This window comes from Bos indicus, chromosome 13 (genome assembly GCF_029378745.1).
Source record: "Bos indicus isolate NIAB-ARS_2022 breed Sahiwal x Tharparkar chromosome 13, NIAB-ARS_B.indTharparkar_mat_pri_1.0, whole genome shotgun sequence".
Taxonomy (NCBI): domain Eukaryota; kingdom Metazoa; phylum Chordata; class Mammalia; order Artiodactyla; family Bovidae; genus Bos; species Bos indicus.
The window spans coordinates 67,389,405-67,406,836 of record NC_091772.1 but is presented as its reverse complement, the minus strand read 5'-3'; the positions used below and the strand labels follow the sequence as shown (position 1 = coordinate 67,406,836).

The 17,432-nt window shown below is 38.9% G+C and overlaps 1 protein-coding gene across 4 annotated transcripts in view; it reads right to left on the bottom strand.

Annotated features, from left to right (window-relative positions):
- Positions 1–17,432, bottom strand: part of RALGAPB (Ral GTPase activating protein non-catalytic subunit beta) — a 93,413-nt gene that overhangs the window by 63,692 nt on the left and 12,289 nt on the right. For all 4 annotated transcript variants that reach the window (XM_070801659.1, XM_070801658.1, XM_070801661.1 and 1 more), the window contains exons 2-4: positions 11,781–11,996; positions 8,552–8,754; positions 285–448 (exon numbers count right to left, since the gene is read on the bottom strand). In XM_070801659.1, the coding sequence (XP_070657760.1) occupies positions 285–448; positions 8,552–8,754; positions 11,781–11,966 (553 nt within the window). In that variant the 5' untranslated portion in view covers positions 11,967–11,996. The remainder of the gene's footprint in view (positions 1–284; positions 449–8,551; positions 8,755–11,780; positions 11,997–17,432) is intronic.

Genomic DNA, 17,432 nt, shown 5'->3' with positions numbered 1-17,432 from the left:
TAAACAAAATATCTTCTGCAGTCATTAAGTTTTCAGTCTACCTAGATAACTACTTTGTAATCAGGTACATTAGCTGTTTCTTATATAGGCTCTGTCCTGATACACTGAACAAGCTACTGTTGCTGTCATTATCAAACACGTATTAATTCACTGCGTCTCTCCTCATACTGGTTTTTCAACTGTAGTGCCAAATTTTAAATCCCCACCGAGTCTACTACTCATTGAGTCTAAAAGTGAACTGTATTTGGAGCACAGCAATAAATCAGAAAAAATAATTAACAAACCTTGAACAGTTGGTGGCGCTAGAAGTATGTCATTAATCTGCAGAAGAAACAACAGTAAGACTTCCCAGGTTTCTCGGGCCATAATGGATGACTCACGGGCCAGTTTTTGAATGGCTTTCAGGACCTGTAAGCATAGTCGGGTCTGACTGGAGCCCTGTTCCTGTCTAAAGAAGACAGACAGACATTACTGACAAGCTTAAGGACAGAATGCAACAGTTAAAGACAGGCAACTCCCTAACAGCACCAGCAGACAGAACTAGGCGCACCCTCTTCAGTTCAAAGCTATTTCCTTCTCATGCAGTTTGGCACTCTGGGATCTAAACCTACCACTCCTAAAGAGCTTGAAGAGCTCCTGGGGAGAGGGAGGATACTAGAAAGTGGACTTCACCTCTGGGTTTTCTAAGTCTGAAATGTGCCTGGCACATACAACAGATACTCCATAGGTTTCTGCTGAATGAATGAGTAAATAAATACCCACAGCCACTTCTGCTGCTCACACAGCAGAATGACCTTTGTATTCTTTAAAAAAATTTTAAACATATGTTCACAAGAATTCAGCATGAATTTCATAATGCTCACAATCCCTTTGAAGTTAATGTCTGCTAGAGAAGAGCCTAAAAAATGAAATATCCTAACAGGTCCCCAGAACTGATGGGATACAGAGACAACTTCCTCAGAAATGAGCACCTGCTAACTGTGGCTCTATTAAAAAAGAGGCAACTTAACCCAAAGGTACCCAAGATACTCCCAAAGAAGTTTTATAGCTCTGTTTAGTTCACAACACCATTTTTTCCCAAGAGTATTATTACATTAGTATATCAGGGCTAGGGTTAAGGAGGAAGATAAAAGTACAAGCCCCAGCCCTTATCCCCACTGTCCAACATAGATCACCTTAAGATTTTCAAGAATAAATAGTGAATTGGCTTCCAGAGTTCCCATGTGAAGACCAAGGCAAGTAACTATTATTATTGAAATAAATCTTGAGGCCAAGTTTCTACATGACTCATGTCACAAAAAATTCATAAAATATGTTTCTATCAGAGGAGGGAATCTCAGAGCCTCCTTGAGAAATCCAGACAATGAAGTGAGTGCTCTCAGAACTTCCATCACAACCTCAGGATAAAGATTCTCAGATTCTGGGCCACGACCCATAAAACCAAACACTTACACCAGAGCTGCAAGAAAATGACAACCCTAAGTTCCCCCTCAAGAAGCCAGACCTAGAGTGAAATGATGAGACATTCACCTAGGAAAAGACAAGAGTCCCCAAGGACAGGGAGAGGTCCCATGTTCAGTTTGAGGTGAATCCAGACCATGGGAAGCCAAGAGGCTCAAGCCTGTATCTGTTGGTCTGCTACTAAGCAAGAGTAAGAAATATACAATAGCCCCAAACCTCATGGAGCCATGTAAGAGGACACCCAGAGTAAAAATGAAAATACCACTAGTGGTCCTGGGGGCAACACTCTTACAAGCCAGCAACGACACTAGAAACTTCCCAAATGGTGACCCAGGCTTACCTACCATTCCTAGTACTACCTGCCCAGTGCAGAAAAGGAAACATCTGCTCCTTAGGTACTGTGGCATCACTCAGACAGCCTAAATTCAAGAGCACTGTCCAAGTTTCTACAGCTAAGAGAAATACGGCAATCTTTACTGAAAAAGAAATAGAAAGGTCGAAACATCAAAGATGCTCTTTTCCCCCTAATATTTCCAAAAGCAGCTTATGAACTTCAGAAAAACCATTCTAGAACATGAGCTGGTGAACTATGTATGGCCTGTGGGCCAAATCTGGCCTGTCATCTGTTTTTGTAAAAAAAAATTGGAACACAACCATGCGCATTGATTTATATATTGTCTATGGCTGCTTCTCTATATCAGTAGAGTTGAATAGTTGTGACAGACACTACGGTATGGCCCACAAAGCCCAAAATATTTACTATATGCCTCTTTACAAAAAAAGTTTGCCATCGACTGCTTTAGAAGAATGCCACACTTTCTAAAGTACAGTATATTCGAGCAATGAAGACCCTAATCAGTTTTAGATGATGGGTCACTCTTCACTCAGCCATGTGCTCCCCCAAATCAAACTGACGGGCAAAAGAGAAAGGCTACATCATTCTGATCTAATCTTCAGCAAAGTGGTAGAGGCTATTTCCTCTATTCTGAGAGTTAGTTTTCATAAAAACAATTAACTAAGGAAACTTGACAACTTTGTGACTATTTGACTCAAAAAACAAAAACAAAAAACTCCCAATAACAGGAGATAAGATCATAACTCCCAATATTTAGCACTGAAAATATTCAGCTCCCTAAGATACAATTTGCCAGGAGAACTCTAATACTCAGTTCAGCACCCTCTCAGAATTACGCACACTTTTGGGAAAACAAGCTAATTACCAAATAGTAAAAAGAACAATTTATACGATATTGATGCTTCTCAAAAGAGAAAAGCAAAAGCCTAATTAATATAAATGCAATTGCTTTTTCTCATCAATAAAATTAACCGAGCACTCAGAGTTGGTAAGAGTACAAAGAGGAGACAATACTAGCCATGAAACTCTCCCATTTACTAAGAAAAAGCCTAGTAAATTAGTCTCCTAAATGGGATGATAAGAAAGCATTAAAAGTATTATCATTTTAGAAGAATCTGCTCAGCTACAAACAATGTCTTCCTACCACTTATTTTTTACCATTTCCTGTTATAACTTCTTTTGAAATCAATAAATACAAACAACCAGCATTTAATTCACCCAAATGTAACCTAGACAGTGTATTAAAAAGAAGAGACATCACTTTGCCAACAAAGGTCCAAACAGTCAAAGCTATGGTTTATCCAGTAGTCATGTACAGATGTGAGGGTTGGACCATAAAGAAAGCTGAGCACCGAAGAACTGATGCATTTGAACTGTGGTGTTAGAGACGACTTCCCTTGGACAGCAAGGAGATCAAACCAGTCAATCCTAAGGAAATCAATTCCAAACATTCATTGGAAGCACTGAGGCTGAAGCTCCAATACTTTGGTCACCTGGTGCAAAGAGCCGACTTGTTGGAGAAGACCCTAATCCTGGAAAAGACCAAAGGTTGGAGAAGGGGGCAGCAGAGGATGAGATGGTTGGATGACATCACCGACTCAATGGACATGAGTTTGAGCAAGTTGTGGGAGATGGTGAAGGACAGGGAAGCCTGGTGTGCTGCAGTTCACAAGGTCACAATGAGTTGGACATGACTGAATGACTACACCACCAGAAGGAGAACTGGGTGGCTGGTGATGTGGTGATAAGATTAAGGAGTTAACAGACATACCTCAATGTACTGCACTTCGTTTTATTGCACTTCACCAATATTGTGGGTTTTTTACAAACTAAAGACTTGTAGCAATCCTACACTGACTGAGCAAGTCTATATGTGCAATTTGCCCCACTGCATTGCTCACTTCGTGTCTCTATGCCACATTTTGGTATTTCTCAAAATATTTTCATTATTATTATATCTTTACAGTGATTTGATGATCAATGATGTTAGATGTTACTACTATAATTGTTTTGCAGCACCACAAACCATGCCCATATAAGATGTCAAACTTCACTGATAAACATGTTCTGACTGCTCCACCAACCAGCCATTTTCCTGCCTTCTCTTTCTCCTCAGGCCTCCCTCTTCCCTGAGACACAGCAATATTGAAATTAGGCCATTTAATAACCCTACAATGCCTCTAAGTGTTCAAGTGAAAGGAAGAATCATGTCTCTCACTTTAAATCAAAAACTAGAAATAACAAGTACCTACCATAATAGCACAGGGAACCATATTCAATATCCTATAATAACCTATAATGGAAAAGAATCTGAAAAAGAATGTGTGTGTATGCATGCATGTGAACAAAACTGAATCACTTTGTTGTATAACAAAATCTAACAAAGCACTGTAAAATGGTAGAAATGACTAAGCTTAGTGAGGAAAGCAGGTCAAAAGCCAAGACAGGCTAGAAGCTAGGCCTCCCGCATCAGTAAGCCCAATTGTGAATGCAAAGGAAAAGCTTTTGAAGGAAATTAAAAGTGCTAATCCAGTGAACACACAAATGATAAGAAAAAGAAAGGGCCTTATTACTGATATGAAGAAAGTTTTAGTGTCTGAATAGAAGATCAAACAAACCACAACATTCCCGTAAGCCAAAGCCTAACCCACAGCAAGGCCCTCACTCTCTTCAATTCTGTGAAGCCTGAGAATGGTGATGAAGCTGCAGGAGTCTGCAGTCAGCAGAGGTTGGTTCATGAGGCTGAAGGAAAGAAGCTGTCGCCATTAAAAAAAAAAAAAAAAGGTGTACATGGGGGGCGGGGCAGCAGCAAGGTGAAGCAGCAAGTGCTAATGTAAAAGCTGTAGCAAGTTATCCAGAAGATCTAGCCAAGATAAATAAGGTAGATGAAAGTAGCCACACTAAACAATAGATTTCCAGTGGAGACAAAACAGCCTACAGGCTTCTATTGGAAGATGCCATCTAAGGACTTCCATAGCTAGAGAGAACTTCTGGCTTCAAAAATGCAAAGGACAGGCTGACTCTTGATAGGGGCCTCAAGCAGCTAGTGGCTTCAAGTTGAAGCCAATGCTCATTTACCATTCTGAAAATCCTAGGACCCCTAAGGATTATGCTAAATCTACTCTGCATGTGCCATATAAATGAAACAATAAAGGCTAGATGACAGCACACCAGTTTACAACATGGTTTACTAAATATTTTAAGTCCACTGTTGAGACCTACTACTCAGGAAAAAAGACTCCTTTTAAAATACTACTGGTTATTTACAAAGCACTTGGTCATCCAAGAGCTCTGATGGATGTGGACAAGCAATGTCACCTGCCATTTCAGTAAACAATGTTGTGGCCATAAAGCCACCAGTCACTACAGCCGCTCCCTACAGTACACCCTAGGGGAATTCAGGACAGAGGAAAACAAAATACTGGGCCTACACAGTTAAGATGCATATCAAAGGAATAATTTCAATAAGCTCAAACTCTTGCATCTTCCTATACAAAGAAAACTCATTAACTTGAGATGTCTTTTTTCTTTTTGATTAGCAGTAATTTTTCATGTTCTGCTACACAGCTTTTTTTTTTTTTTTTTCCCCCCAGCAAAACTCCTATATGTTCTTGCTCCTTCCTTACCTCTTTGGAACACTCCCTCTGAGCTTCTGAGAGGCTATATCCAGGTTATAGTTTTCAATAAGTCCGATGAATAAAATGTAATTCTCAACTTTTAGGCTGTGCATTTTTTTTCAGTCAACACTGAGATGTACAATGAGATAAATGTTGCCTGCTAACCTACCATTCATTCTGCTGCCCATGGATGAAGGAGTAATTTCAACTTTCAAGTCTTATTATTTAAGAAATACATTGGGTAAGACTATAGCTGCCATAGACAATGATTCCTCTGATGGACATTTTCAATTTCAAGTAGAAACTGAAAACCCGGTGGAAAAGATTCACCATTCTAAATGGCATTAAGAATATTTATGATTCATGGGGAAAGGTCAAAATATGAACATTAATAAAAGTCTGGAAGAAGCCGATTCCAATCCTCACAGATGACTCTGAGGGGCTTAAGACTTCAGTGGAGGAAGTGAATGCAGATGTGGCAGAAATAACAAGAGAACTAAAATTAGAAATGGAACCTGAAGATGGGGCTGAATCGCTGCAATCTCATGATAAAACTTTCATGGATGAGGAGCTGCCTCTTATAGATGAGCAAAGAAAGTGGTTTCTTAAGATGGAATCTACTCCTGGTGTAGATGCTGTGCACATTATTGAAATGAAAACAAAGATTTAGAATATTGCATAAACTTAGTTGATAAAGCAGTAGCAGGCTTTGACAGGATTAACTCTAATTTTGAAAGAACCTCTACTGTAGGCAAAATGCTATCAAATAGCACTGCATGTTACAGAGAAATCATTCATGAACTGATGAGTCACTCAATGTGGCAAATGTCACTGCTGTCTTATTTTAAGAAACTACCACATCCACCCAACCTGATCAGCCAGCAGCCATCAACATCAAGGTAAGACCCTCCACCATCAAAAAGATTACAGTTCACTAAAGGTTCAGATGATAGTTAGCACTTTTTAGTAATCCTAGTATTTTTAAATTAAAACGTGTATTTTTTTTTTAGACATAATGCTATTGCACACTTATAGACAACAATATAGTATAAACATAACTTTTACATGCACTGGGAAACCAAAAAAGGCTTTATTTCAATGTTTGCTTTACTGCAGCACCCTGGAACCAACCAACAATATCTTGAGGTATGTTTGCACACTTGATCCTATACATCACAGCACATAATGAAGATTCTCTTTTTAATTCAGATTTTCCAAAGTAATCTTCCTTCTAAATTTAAAAAGCTAAAATTTACAGAGCTGGTTTTTGGCTGATTCATAGTCAGTCCCTCATCTGACAGACCAAAAGTCTTAACCAAAACTTTTCCAGAAGGATGGAAGTCAGCCCTCTTGATCCTTCCACAGACATTTTCAAAGAAGAAAAACACACATACACACACAGATGAAAACAGATTTTTCTCAAAGGAAATCCCTACAAATGGGTAGGCAACTAATGTTTTCCTCTCCATTTTCTATTATTTCCAAAATCCTTTAAAATGACATATAATTCTTTTAGAATGGGAAAAAATGTTCTAGGTATAAGTAAGGCAACCATGTGGATCACAATAAACTGTGGAAACTTCTGAAAGAGATGGAAATACCAGACCACCTGACCTGCCTCTTGAGAAACCTATGTGCTGGTCAGGAAGCAAGTTAGAACTGGATATGGAACAACAGACTGGTTCCAAATAGGAAAAGGAATACATCAAGGCTGTATATTGTCACCCTGCTTATTTAACTTATATGCAGAGTGCATCACGAGAAACGCTGGGCTGGAAGAAACACAAGCTGGAATCAAGATTGCTGGGAGAAATATCAATAACCTCAGATATGCAGATGACACCACCCTTATGGCAGAAAGTGAAGAGGAACTAAAAAGCCTCTTGATGAAAGTGAAAGAGAAGAGTGAAAAAGTTGGCTTAACATTCAGAAAACGAAGATCATGGCCATCTGGTCCCATCACTTCATGGCAAATAGATGGGGAAACAGTGGAAACAGTGTCAGACTTTATTTTTTGGGCTCCAAAATCACTGCAGATGGTGACTGCAGCCATGAAATTAAAAGACGCTTAGTCCTTGGAAGGAAAGTTATGACCAACCTAGATAGCATACTAAAAAGCAGAGATATTACTTTGCCAACAAAGGTCCATCTAGTCAAGGCTATGGTTTTTCCAGTGGTCATGAGAGTTGGACTGTGAAGAAAGCTAAGTGCCGAAGAATTGATGCTTTTGAACTGTGGTGTTGGAGAAGACTCTTGAGAGTTCCTTGGACCGCAAGGAGATCCAACCAGTCTATCCTAAAGGAGATCAGTCCTGGGTGTTCATTGGAAGGACTGATGCTAAAGCTGAAACTCCAATACTTTGGCCACCTCACGCAAAGAGTTGACTCACTGGAAAATACCCTGATGCTGGGAGGGATTGGGGGCAGGAAGAGAAGGGGACCATAGAGGATGAGATGGCTGGATGGCATCACCAACTTGATGGACATGAGTCTGAGTGAACTCTGGGAGTTGGTGATGGACAGGGAGGCCTGGAGTGCTGCGATTCATGGGGTTGCAAAGAGTCAGACACGACTGAGCGACTGAACTGAACTGAACTGAACTAAAGGCAACTGTACATTACAATATTTAAGGTCTCTGTCACAGAAGGTAGGAGAAAAACTCAGTAACAAACTGTCAAAAGTATTCTTTTGGTCTTCTACAAATTTGCCCATAATTTCAAATCTGCTTACTTCTATATCTTCATTCTCTCATAAGATTCATTTTAAGGTATAGGGCTTAGTTATTCTTTAGCTTAAGTTTAGACAAGAATTATGTTAGGCAAAAGCAGAGTTTTTTGACTGTAAGGGAAAGGGGTCACAGTATTTTCACACCTAATAGCTATCAGATCTTAGAAGCAAAGCCAAAAGCTGTTAAAATGAAAACACATTGTTAAAGAGTCCTAGAAAACATTATATAAGCCCATCTCTCTCATTCATATTAACGCTTTAACTGAAAAAGACATGAAAATTACTGCTCAAAAGACTTAACAATGAAATCAGTTCCTATAATTTAAAAAAGTAACAATGATGAATATTTTATTATGATCCGGATAATGGCCAGATAGACTAGTATAGCTTACCTTGGTACAAAAAGATTTTGCAGGTGTTTTAGTATACTTTGAACATACAGATTAGGCTCTTTAATAACTGGCAATGGAATAGAATCTTTCGGTAACACTAAAGCCATAATCCAATCGGTATATACATCAACACAATATTTTACAGTCTCTCCATCCAATGGAAGGGTCAGTCCATAGCAAATTACTTCCATGGTCCATTTTACCTAAACAAAAGAAAATATAGATATAGAATTATTAAACATCCCTCCCTGTTTATCAGTAGACTGATTTAAAATGTTAACTTCTTATTGTCAAAAACCTCTCAATTGAAGTATATTCGTCTCAACAAGGTTCAGATTAATTTTAGAAAATGCACCTCCCATGTATAAGACATACTCAGACAACTCTAAGCAAAATATTTAAGAAAATAAATTATGTGCTTATTTCTAATTATCAAGCCAACATTGGCTTTCACCCCTTAGACATTATTATTGTTTGCTCTGTAAAATAAAAAGTACAGGTCATCTTGGCTTTCCACAGAGATTAGATGCACAGAAATAGAAAATTTTAGATATTTTCCTCCACTTAATACCCAAATGACACATTTGGGTATGTGTTATTTAGGAAATCATTTACATAAATTTAATCATATTCCATTTTCGGATTATGCAACTTTAACAAACAACAGGAAGGAAGATGAACTGTCCAACTCTTACTGTGTGACTATTTTCATTTGGCAAAGAAAATAATATTTTAAATGGAAGGGCAAGATCAAACACAAGTCAGAAGGGACTGAAGCTGGGTAACATCTTAAAAAGGCACTTAGCTACACTAAATGACTTCCAGCCTCCTGACCTGTCTGAATCATAGGGGCTGAGAGAAATTGTCTAAGAGACTGCTGAACCACTGCCAGCAATCATGAATGAATAAGGTACAATGAGAAGGGGGAAATGGTCCAACTTGCAAAAGATGATAAAACTATATTCCAGATAATGTAGACTGGAAAGTTTAAGTGAATTCCAGACAAAACTCTGGGACAAATTACTAAGCAGATGATCAGTGAGTACTTACAAAAGGGAAGAAAGGTCAGTGGGAACTAGCCTGCTCAAAAAGAACAAGTCATGCCAGACAAGCTTCACTCCTCTATTAAGAGGGTTACTATGAAGGCAGCTGGTATAAACCTGGTACTGATTTAAAATCAGTTTCCGAAGAACTTTCATAAATATTATCTAACCATCAGAATAACCCATGTGAGAGGGTAAACTATCCTCATTTTAGACATAAGGAAACTGAAGTTTAGCAAATTAAGCTATTTGGCCCAAAGCATCTGCTTCAAAATGCTGGAGCTGAAAACCAGATCCCTGGCCTAGAAATCTAAAGCTGTTCTCACCATGCCATTAACAGCCTTCTCTGGCAAAGGGGTTTCTGGGCTTTAACAAATTTGGTCCTTGTGGACAAGATGGAGACAACATATAGTCCAGAAGAAGGTAGAATGGCTGGATTTGTAACTGGTCAAAATAACATGGGAGACTAGCAGTGGATTACTGTACCAAGATCATTTTGGAAGAAGCTGTCCAATGGCATGCCAAAGGCTCTGCCAAGATTTTAACTTAGAGAAAATCAGATTATATGCTGACCATGTGTAGACATCACAAAACTAAAAAAATAACTAACTTGTAAAACAGAAATTCAGGATTCACAAAGATTTCAGCAGTTTAAAACTAAAGCTGAATGTAACAAGATAAATACATGTACTGAAATTTTTAAGCTCAGAACAAAACTACAAAGGTCACAGGTAGAAAATATTAACAACAGTATAATAGAAAACAACAATGCCACAGCAATTAATATTAAAAGCAACTATAACAACACAGTGAGGCTGTGACAAATGAGGTGGGGAGGGGTGCAGAGCTGGATTAAGCTGAACAAGGGAAAGAATTTTAAAAGAGGCTGGCAAGTTCTTAATTATCAGAGGAAAGACCAAGGAGAAGATATACCTTTGGTGTTATCTTCATACAACAGTTCACTTACATAATTTGAGAGGACACTGGATTTAAGAACTATTATTCTCTCATATTCTTTCAAGGGTAGAAAGAGCTGCACTGAACACCACCACCTAATCACATGCCATCTCTTCCCAGGAGAAGGCAGCAAGGAATTACAGATACACCAAGAAGAGAGCGCACCAGGGCAAGTGCTAGTCCTTAGGGTAGGTCTCTGCTAGCGCACTCTGAGAAGAAAATGCTCTTCAGTATGAAGGCTTCCCCTTCGGTAATCCATGGCCTACAGAGGGTAAATAAACTGCCTCCTGAGCCATAATCTTCAGTCTATCTAGAGTGGTCTTATACCTGGATTAAGTCTAATCTCTCCTTCAGGAGAAATCAGAACATAAGTGAAAAGGGATGGGCAGGTTAAGTCCAACTTAAAGCAACTTAACTTTAATGCCCAGTCCCCTGAACCCAAGAACAGAGAACCAGCTCCAGGCCAAGCCACTCCAAAAACTCCTCATTTTTAGGGACAGCAAACATGACCCCTGTTCCAACCACTTGGGCTCACAGCCATACCGACTGAATTGCTCTGCAGTACTCTCAAACTTATAAGTCAGGATGGAGACAGCAGGAGAGCCTCAGGCTCAATGCACACGGGTAGCCTGAAAACCACACAAGACAGGCCTTTGGTTAGAGGCCTTTTAGAGGTAAAAACGAAGACCTTCCAAACACTGCCTCTGAATAGAAATCTGATGACTGAGCCTAGAACTTGGGGAAAGGGGCCTGAGGTCCTGACATCCAAGTCTGCTCAGCACACAGCTCAGGTGGAGGAGAATTGGGTCCAGCTAGCAGGAAGTCCCAATAGCACAATGGAACAATCTATTCCTTGAACTCCCACAAACTCTGGGCTCTAACCTGCAACCCATATAAGTTCAAACTGAGAAGTCACACTCCATTGAGCAGAAATCCACTTTAAAAGCGTGTGATAGTGCTCAGCTGTGTCCGACTCTCTGTGACCCTATGGACTGTAGCCTGCCAGGCTCCTCTCTCTGTCCATGGGATTCTACAGGCAAGAATACTAGAGTGGGTTGCCATTCCCTCCTGCAGGGGATCTTCCCCACCCAGGGATTGAACCTGGGTCTCCTTAATTGCAGGCACATTCTTCACTGTCTGAGCCACCAGGGAAGCCTATAAAATGTTAAATAAATCATGCAGTAACAAACATACTTTCACATAGTAGAATGAAATGAAGAAACACTTACTTCTTTGTCAGTTTTTAACAAACTCTCACTCCCAGCCACTGAAGGGGTACCTAAGGCCTGCCCGAGAGGATGAACCACTGCATTTGCCACCTCTCGCCCAACGCTCTCTGGATAGCTGTGCAGCACACTGGTGTGGCCCTGATCATTCTGAATCACCAAATGCAGCGACCTCCACTCAGAGTACATTGTGCCGCTAAAGGACTATCCAAATGGCACCTGAAAAGACAAAAGAGAATTCCACGTCAGATTATACTGCTGGCAGCTAATAAAAATAAGTAAAATACATATTTACCCTACATAGCACAATAAAGCAGCTGCCTCGAGATGACTGAGGGAAAACAAAAAACAAAAAACACCTAAATGTTTTGAGAATGTTCTCAGTAGCCTCTTGGTGAGATCAGGTAGGAAAGGCAGACTCTGGGAAGCAGCTGTCTGAGCACCTACCCAAAAGAGCCTTCAGAAGCCCAGAGGAGAGCTGGGGCAGATGGCTGCCGTGCAAGGGGATAAAATAATCAGACCTGGGGTACTCACAGCATGAGGGAACCCTCCTCATTCCATGTTCCAGAATGGAAAAAGATGGAAGAAGGGTATGCTCCAAGTAGAAAAGGGAGACAAAGGAAAGGGTTTACTCCAAGCCCCAGATTTTTCAGTTAACAGTTTCCAAGTACCTATTACATGCTAGAAACAGATCCCTGCAATTTCCCACCACTGCCCTTAAATCAGACATAAATAAAATTCTTCGAGAACATTTCATTCTCTACAGCAGTGGCATACCCTCTTCTGGTAATGGAACACCTGGAACTCAGTATCCTTCAGAAAATCTATTAAGACTTGCCACTTATTGAGCATATATTACCTACTGCTCATGAAAGTATCACAACTCTGTGAAAATTAAGTCACGTTATCCCTATTCACAGATGAAAAGACTGAGGCATAGAGACGTGTGCTGTGTCTCTGGGGCTTCAGAACTATAACATGATAGAGCTGGGTTTTGAGTCCCATCTGTTGCACTCCATGGACCATGCTCTTAACCGGAGTACGTACTGCCCCTCTCTAGCCTATAGATTCTCCATGACATAGACTGCTTTTCCCAATGCTGTATATTCTCTATGAAACGATATCTAAGTCTACTATACAAATAAAAAATTCTAGCCACAGAAAACGTTATTTATATGATTACAATGTAAATATTATAATCACAAATGTCATATTCATGAAGCAAATCAAGGATGATTGGTCCTTTCCAAATCATTTCTGTAAACCTTCATTTTCTACTTGCTCTGAAATCTGTTGGCCCAACCAGCAGAGTTTAAGGGTACATTTAAGCTTTAAAAAGTTCCATCATTTAAGCTAGTTTTTCTTCAAATGGGTAGCTTTGTTTAATTTTATCTTAGAAAACCTCATTCCGGCTCAACAAGTACCAGTGTTTTTCAAGAGGATATGGCCCTCCTCTGGACAAGAGTCCCTGAAAACACAAACGCAGAAGGGATGGATCAGCATCAAAAAAGGTACCTACAATGTGAAGGATGGGTGGATGTGAGACCCTATTAAAGTTGACTCAGTCTCCTTAGGATTTATAAGGAACCCCCGACAAGGGTATCCTGGTGTTCCCCTACCCCCGGCTGCCCTAAAATAACTCTCTCAAAACTGGAAGGGAAAAAAGGGGAAACTCAGATAGGGTGCCATTCCCATCAGAGGACAACTTATACCCACACATTTTTTCTCACCTTTTAAAATAAGCATATATACACATAAATACATATACATAGAGTACACAGTATAATATACATACACACACTATAATCTCTTACCTAAACACACAGGAACATTATACTACAGGGTTTTTTGTTTTAGTGTGATTTTTCACCCTTTTCATTTGTTTGCCTTCATTCCCTATCCAAGTAATTCACTTCCCAGAATACATAATCCATTTAAACAACCTAACACTTCCTCTTGTATTTTGCTCAATCATATTAAAATAATTTATATACACGCAAAGCTAGGAACTACATACTTTTTCTTATTCACCAGTACCTCACAAATATACTTCTTTCTAATAACAGATTCTTTTTCATGGCTATGTACTATTCCACGATGTGGCATAATTTATTCAACCAATCTCCTAATAATGTTTTTTTCAGGAGAAAAAAACTAATATATTTACTTCCTTTCCCATTTTTTTGTCACTAGGAAATAATAATGCAAAAAATAGGCTTGCTTATATATCCTTAATCAGTGGCCTTTAAATTTCTACAAGAGAAACTACTGGATCAAGGAGTATATGTATTTTTAATGTTAACAGGTTAACGTTGCCAGATCGCTTCCCCAAAAGCTGTAATAACTCCCATTCACATTAGGAATGGATGAGAGCTTTTCTATCTTCTCACTCCCAATCTTTTGCCAAGAATCAGATTTACTTATGTATTTATTTATTTGCCAGATTGGAGGTATGAAATGAAATTTCACTATTCTAGCCAAATATATTTTTATTTTACACCTTCTAGTTTTGAGTCTGCCTTAGATGATTTCTCCCTCCTATCCTCCATATCAGTGCTTTCCAAAACATGGGTCATAAAATAAATGTAATAGATAATACTTTTTAATTACATGAAACAGAATATAAAATAAAGGCACCATACACAGTAAAGGTAAGCAAAGTTCTGTGAAATTTTGTTTCATTTTTTATATATGCATATGTTCTGGGTCACAATATAAAATACATAAAATATTTATTGTGGGTCTAGGTCCAAGTTTAAAAACAGCCCTAAAATGTATATGTAGTCTACTAGATTTCCAAGAAAGATAATTTAGTCCTCATATTTAAGTTTTTGCCATCTGGAATTTACTTCTATAAGTGTTACAGGAAAGACCTAATTTTATTTCCTTTAAGATGTATAGTCAGTTGTGTCAACATCATCTATTAAAAACACATCCTTGGGATGGTCCAGTGGTTAAGAATCTGCCTTGAAATGCAGGGACATGGGTTTGATCCCTGGTCAGGGAACTAAGATCTCACATGGAGTGGAACAACTAAACCCCTACCCTACAACTACTGAGCTCGTATTCTCTGCAGTCTGAGAATACAACTCAAGAGCTCGCATGTTGCAGCTACTGAGCCCACACACCACAACTAGAGAGTCCATGTATCGCAACAAAAGACCCTGAATGATGCAACTAAGACCTGATGTAGTCAAATAAATATTTTTTTTTTAAATCACACCCTTTCCTACTGACCTGAAATACCAATTTGTCATATATTAAATTCTCATTTATGTAGAAATTTACAAACCTGTTCTGTTCAACTATTTGTCTATCCCTATGCTCATGTTATAATGATTTAAATTCAGTGGCTTTATACAATGTTTTAGTATCTAGAAAGGAAGCTCCCTTTACCTTGACTATTTTTTTCCAAAACTTTTCTTAGCTATTCTCAGGCATTTACTCTTTTATATAAAATTTAAGATGATTTTACCCAAATAAAGGAAAAAATCTTGCTGAAATTCTAATTGAAACTGCTTATCCACCTTCTCAGTTTCATCTTCTACTGCCACTTTCCCATCCCATCCTCCAAGCAATGGCCCCAAGAACTACTGATGATTGCTCACACTCAGCAAGTTTTTTCACACCCTATTATTACAACTCATGCTGTTCCCCACCTCAATGCACCTTATGAAGTCTCTACCCCTCAAGGCACAGCTCTGCTGCTGCTGCTAAGTCGCTTCAGTCGTGTCCGACTCTGTGTGACCCCAGAGATGGCAGCCCACCGGGCTCCCCCGTCCCTGGGATTCTCCAGGCAAGAACACTGGAGTGGGTTGCCATTTCCTCCTCCAATGCATGAAAGTGAAAAGTGAAAGTGAAGTCGCTCAGTCGTGCCCAACTCCTAGCGACTCCATGGACTGCAGCCTACCAGGCTCCTCCGTCCATGGGATTTTCCAGGCAAGAGTACTGGAGTGGGGTGCCATTGCCTTCTCCAAGGCACAGCTCAAGTACCCTCTTTGGGAAAACTTTTTTTTTTTTTTAATCCGCCAATCACCCCTCTACCCCATCTCTGAGTCCCTGTTACAGGCTATCCATTTTAAGTGTCAGGTTAGGTTATTCATTAGCTTTGTAAAGATATCTTTTACCACAAGTGTGTCAACCTTTTTTGAGGGGGAACCTCACTTCCTGAATCTTTGAGAAGTCCTTGGCACACAATGCATATTGAATGTTTTAGAATGCCAAGGTTTACCAATGGCAAAAAGGAAGATGTTAGAAGCTGTTCCCTTTATGCCACTGAAGGAAGTCCAAACAAAAAACTGAAAATGTCCATTCGCTTTAAGGTATTTATTAGTTAAAAAAAAAAAAGTAGTTGGAAGGTTTTCAAATATTTAAGGAATATTTAAGTAATATTTAGTGTCCATTCCAGGCAATACATTATTGGAGGGGAAAAAGTGTTTTTAGGGAAAAAAAAGACAAGCTAGCTCTCAAACTCCACTGTACACATAAGAATAGCCCCTCTAGTTTAAAATGCAGATTCCAAAACTCCATCCCTAAAAAGCTTGATTCTGTAGGTCTGGGTTAGGGCCTGGGAATTTGCTTTTAAGAAACAGCTACCTATCCTGCTCAAACTCTTCCAGAAAATTGCAGAGGAAGGTAAACTTCCAAACTCATTCTATGAGGCCACCATCACCCTAATACCAAAACCTGACAGAGATCCCACAAAAAAAGAAAACTACAGGCCAATATCACTGATGAACATAGATGCAAAAATCCTTAACAAAATTCTAGCAATCAGAATCCAACAACATATTAAAAAGATCATACACCATGACCAAGTGGGCTTTATCCCAGGGATGCAAGGATTCTTCAATATCTGCAAATCAATCAATGTAATACACCACATTAACAAATTGAAAAATAAAAACCATATGATTATCTCAATAGATGCAGAGAAAGCCTTTGACAAAATTCAACATCCATTTATGATAAACACTCTCCAGAAAGCAGGAATAGAAGGAACATACCTCAACATAATAAAAGCTATATATGACAAACCCACAGCGAACATTATCCTCAATGGTGAAAAATTGAAAGCATTTCCTCTAAAGTCAGGAACAAGACAAGGGTGCCCACTTTCACCATTACTATTCAACATAGTTTTGGAGGTTTTGGCCACAGCAATCAGAGCAGAAAAAGAAATAAAAGGAATCCAAATTGGAAAAGAAGTAGTAAAACTCTCACTATTTGCAGATGACATGATCTGCTACATAGAAAACCCTAAAAACTCCATCAGAAAATTACTAGAACCAATCAATGATTATAGTAAAGTTGCAGGATATAAAATCAACACACAGAAATCTCTTGCATTCCTATACACTAATAATGAGAAAACAGAGAAATTAAGGAAACAATTCCATTCACCATTGCAATGGAAAGAATAAAATACTTAGGAATATATCTACCTAAAGAAACTAAAGACTTATATATAGAAAACTATAAAACACTGGTGAAAGAAATCAAAGAGGACACTAATAGATGGAGAAATATACCATGTTCATGGATTGGAAGAATTAATATAGTGAAAATGAGTATACTACCCAAAGCAATTTATAGATTCAATGCAATCCCTATCAAGCTACCAACAGTATTCTTCACAGAGCTAGAACAAATAAT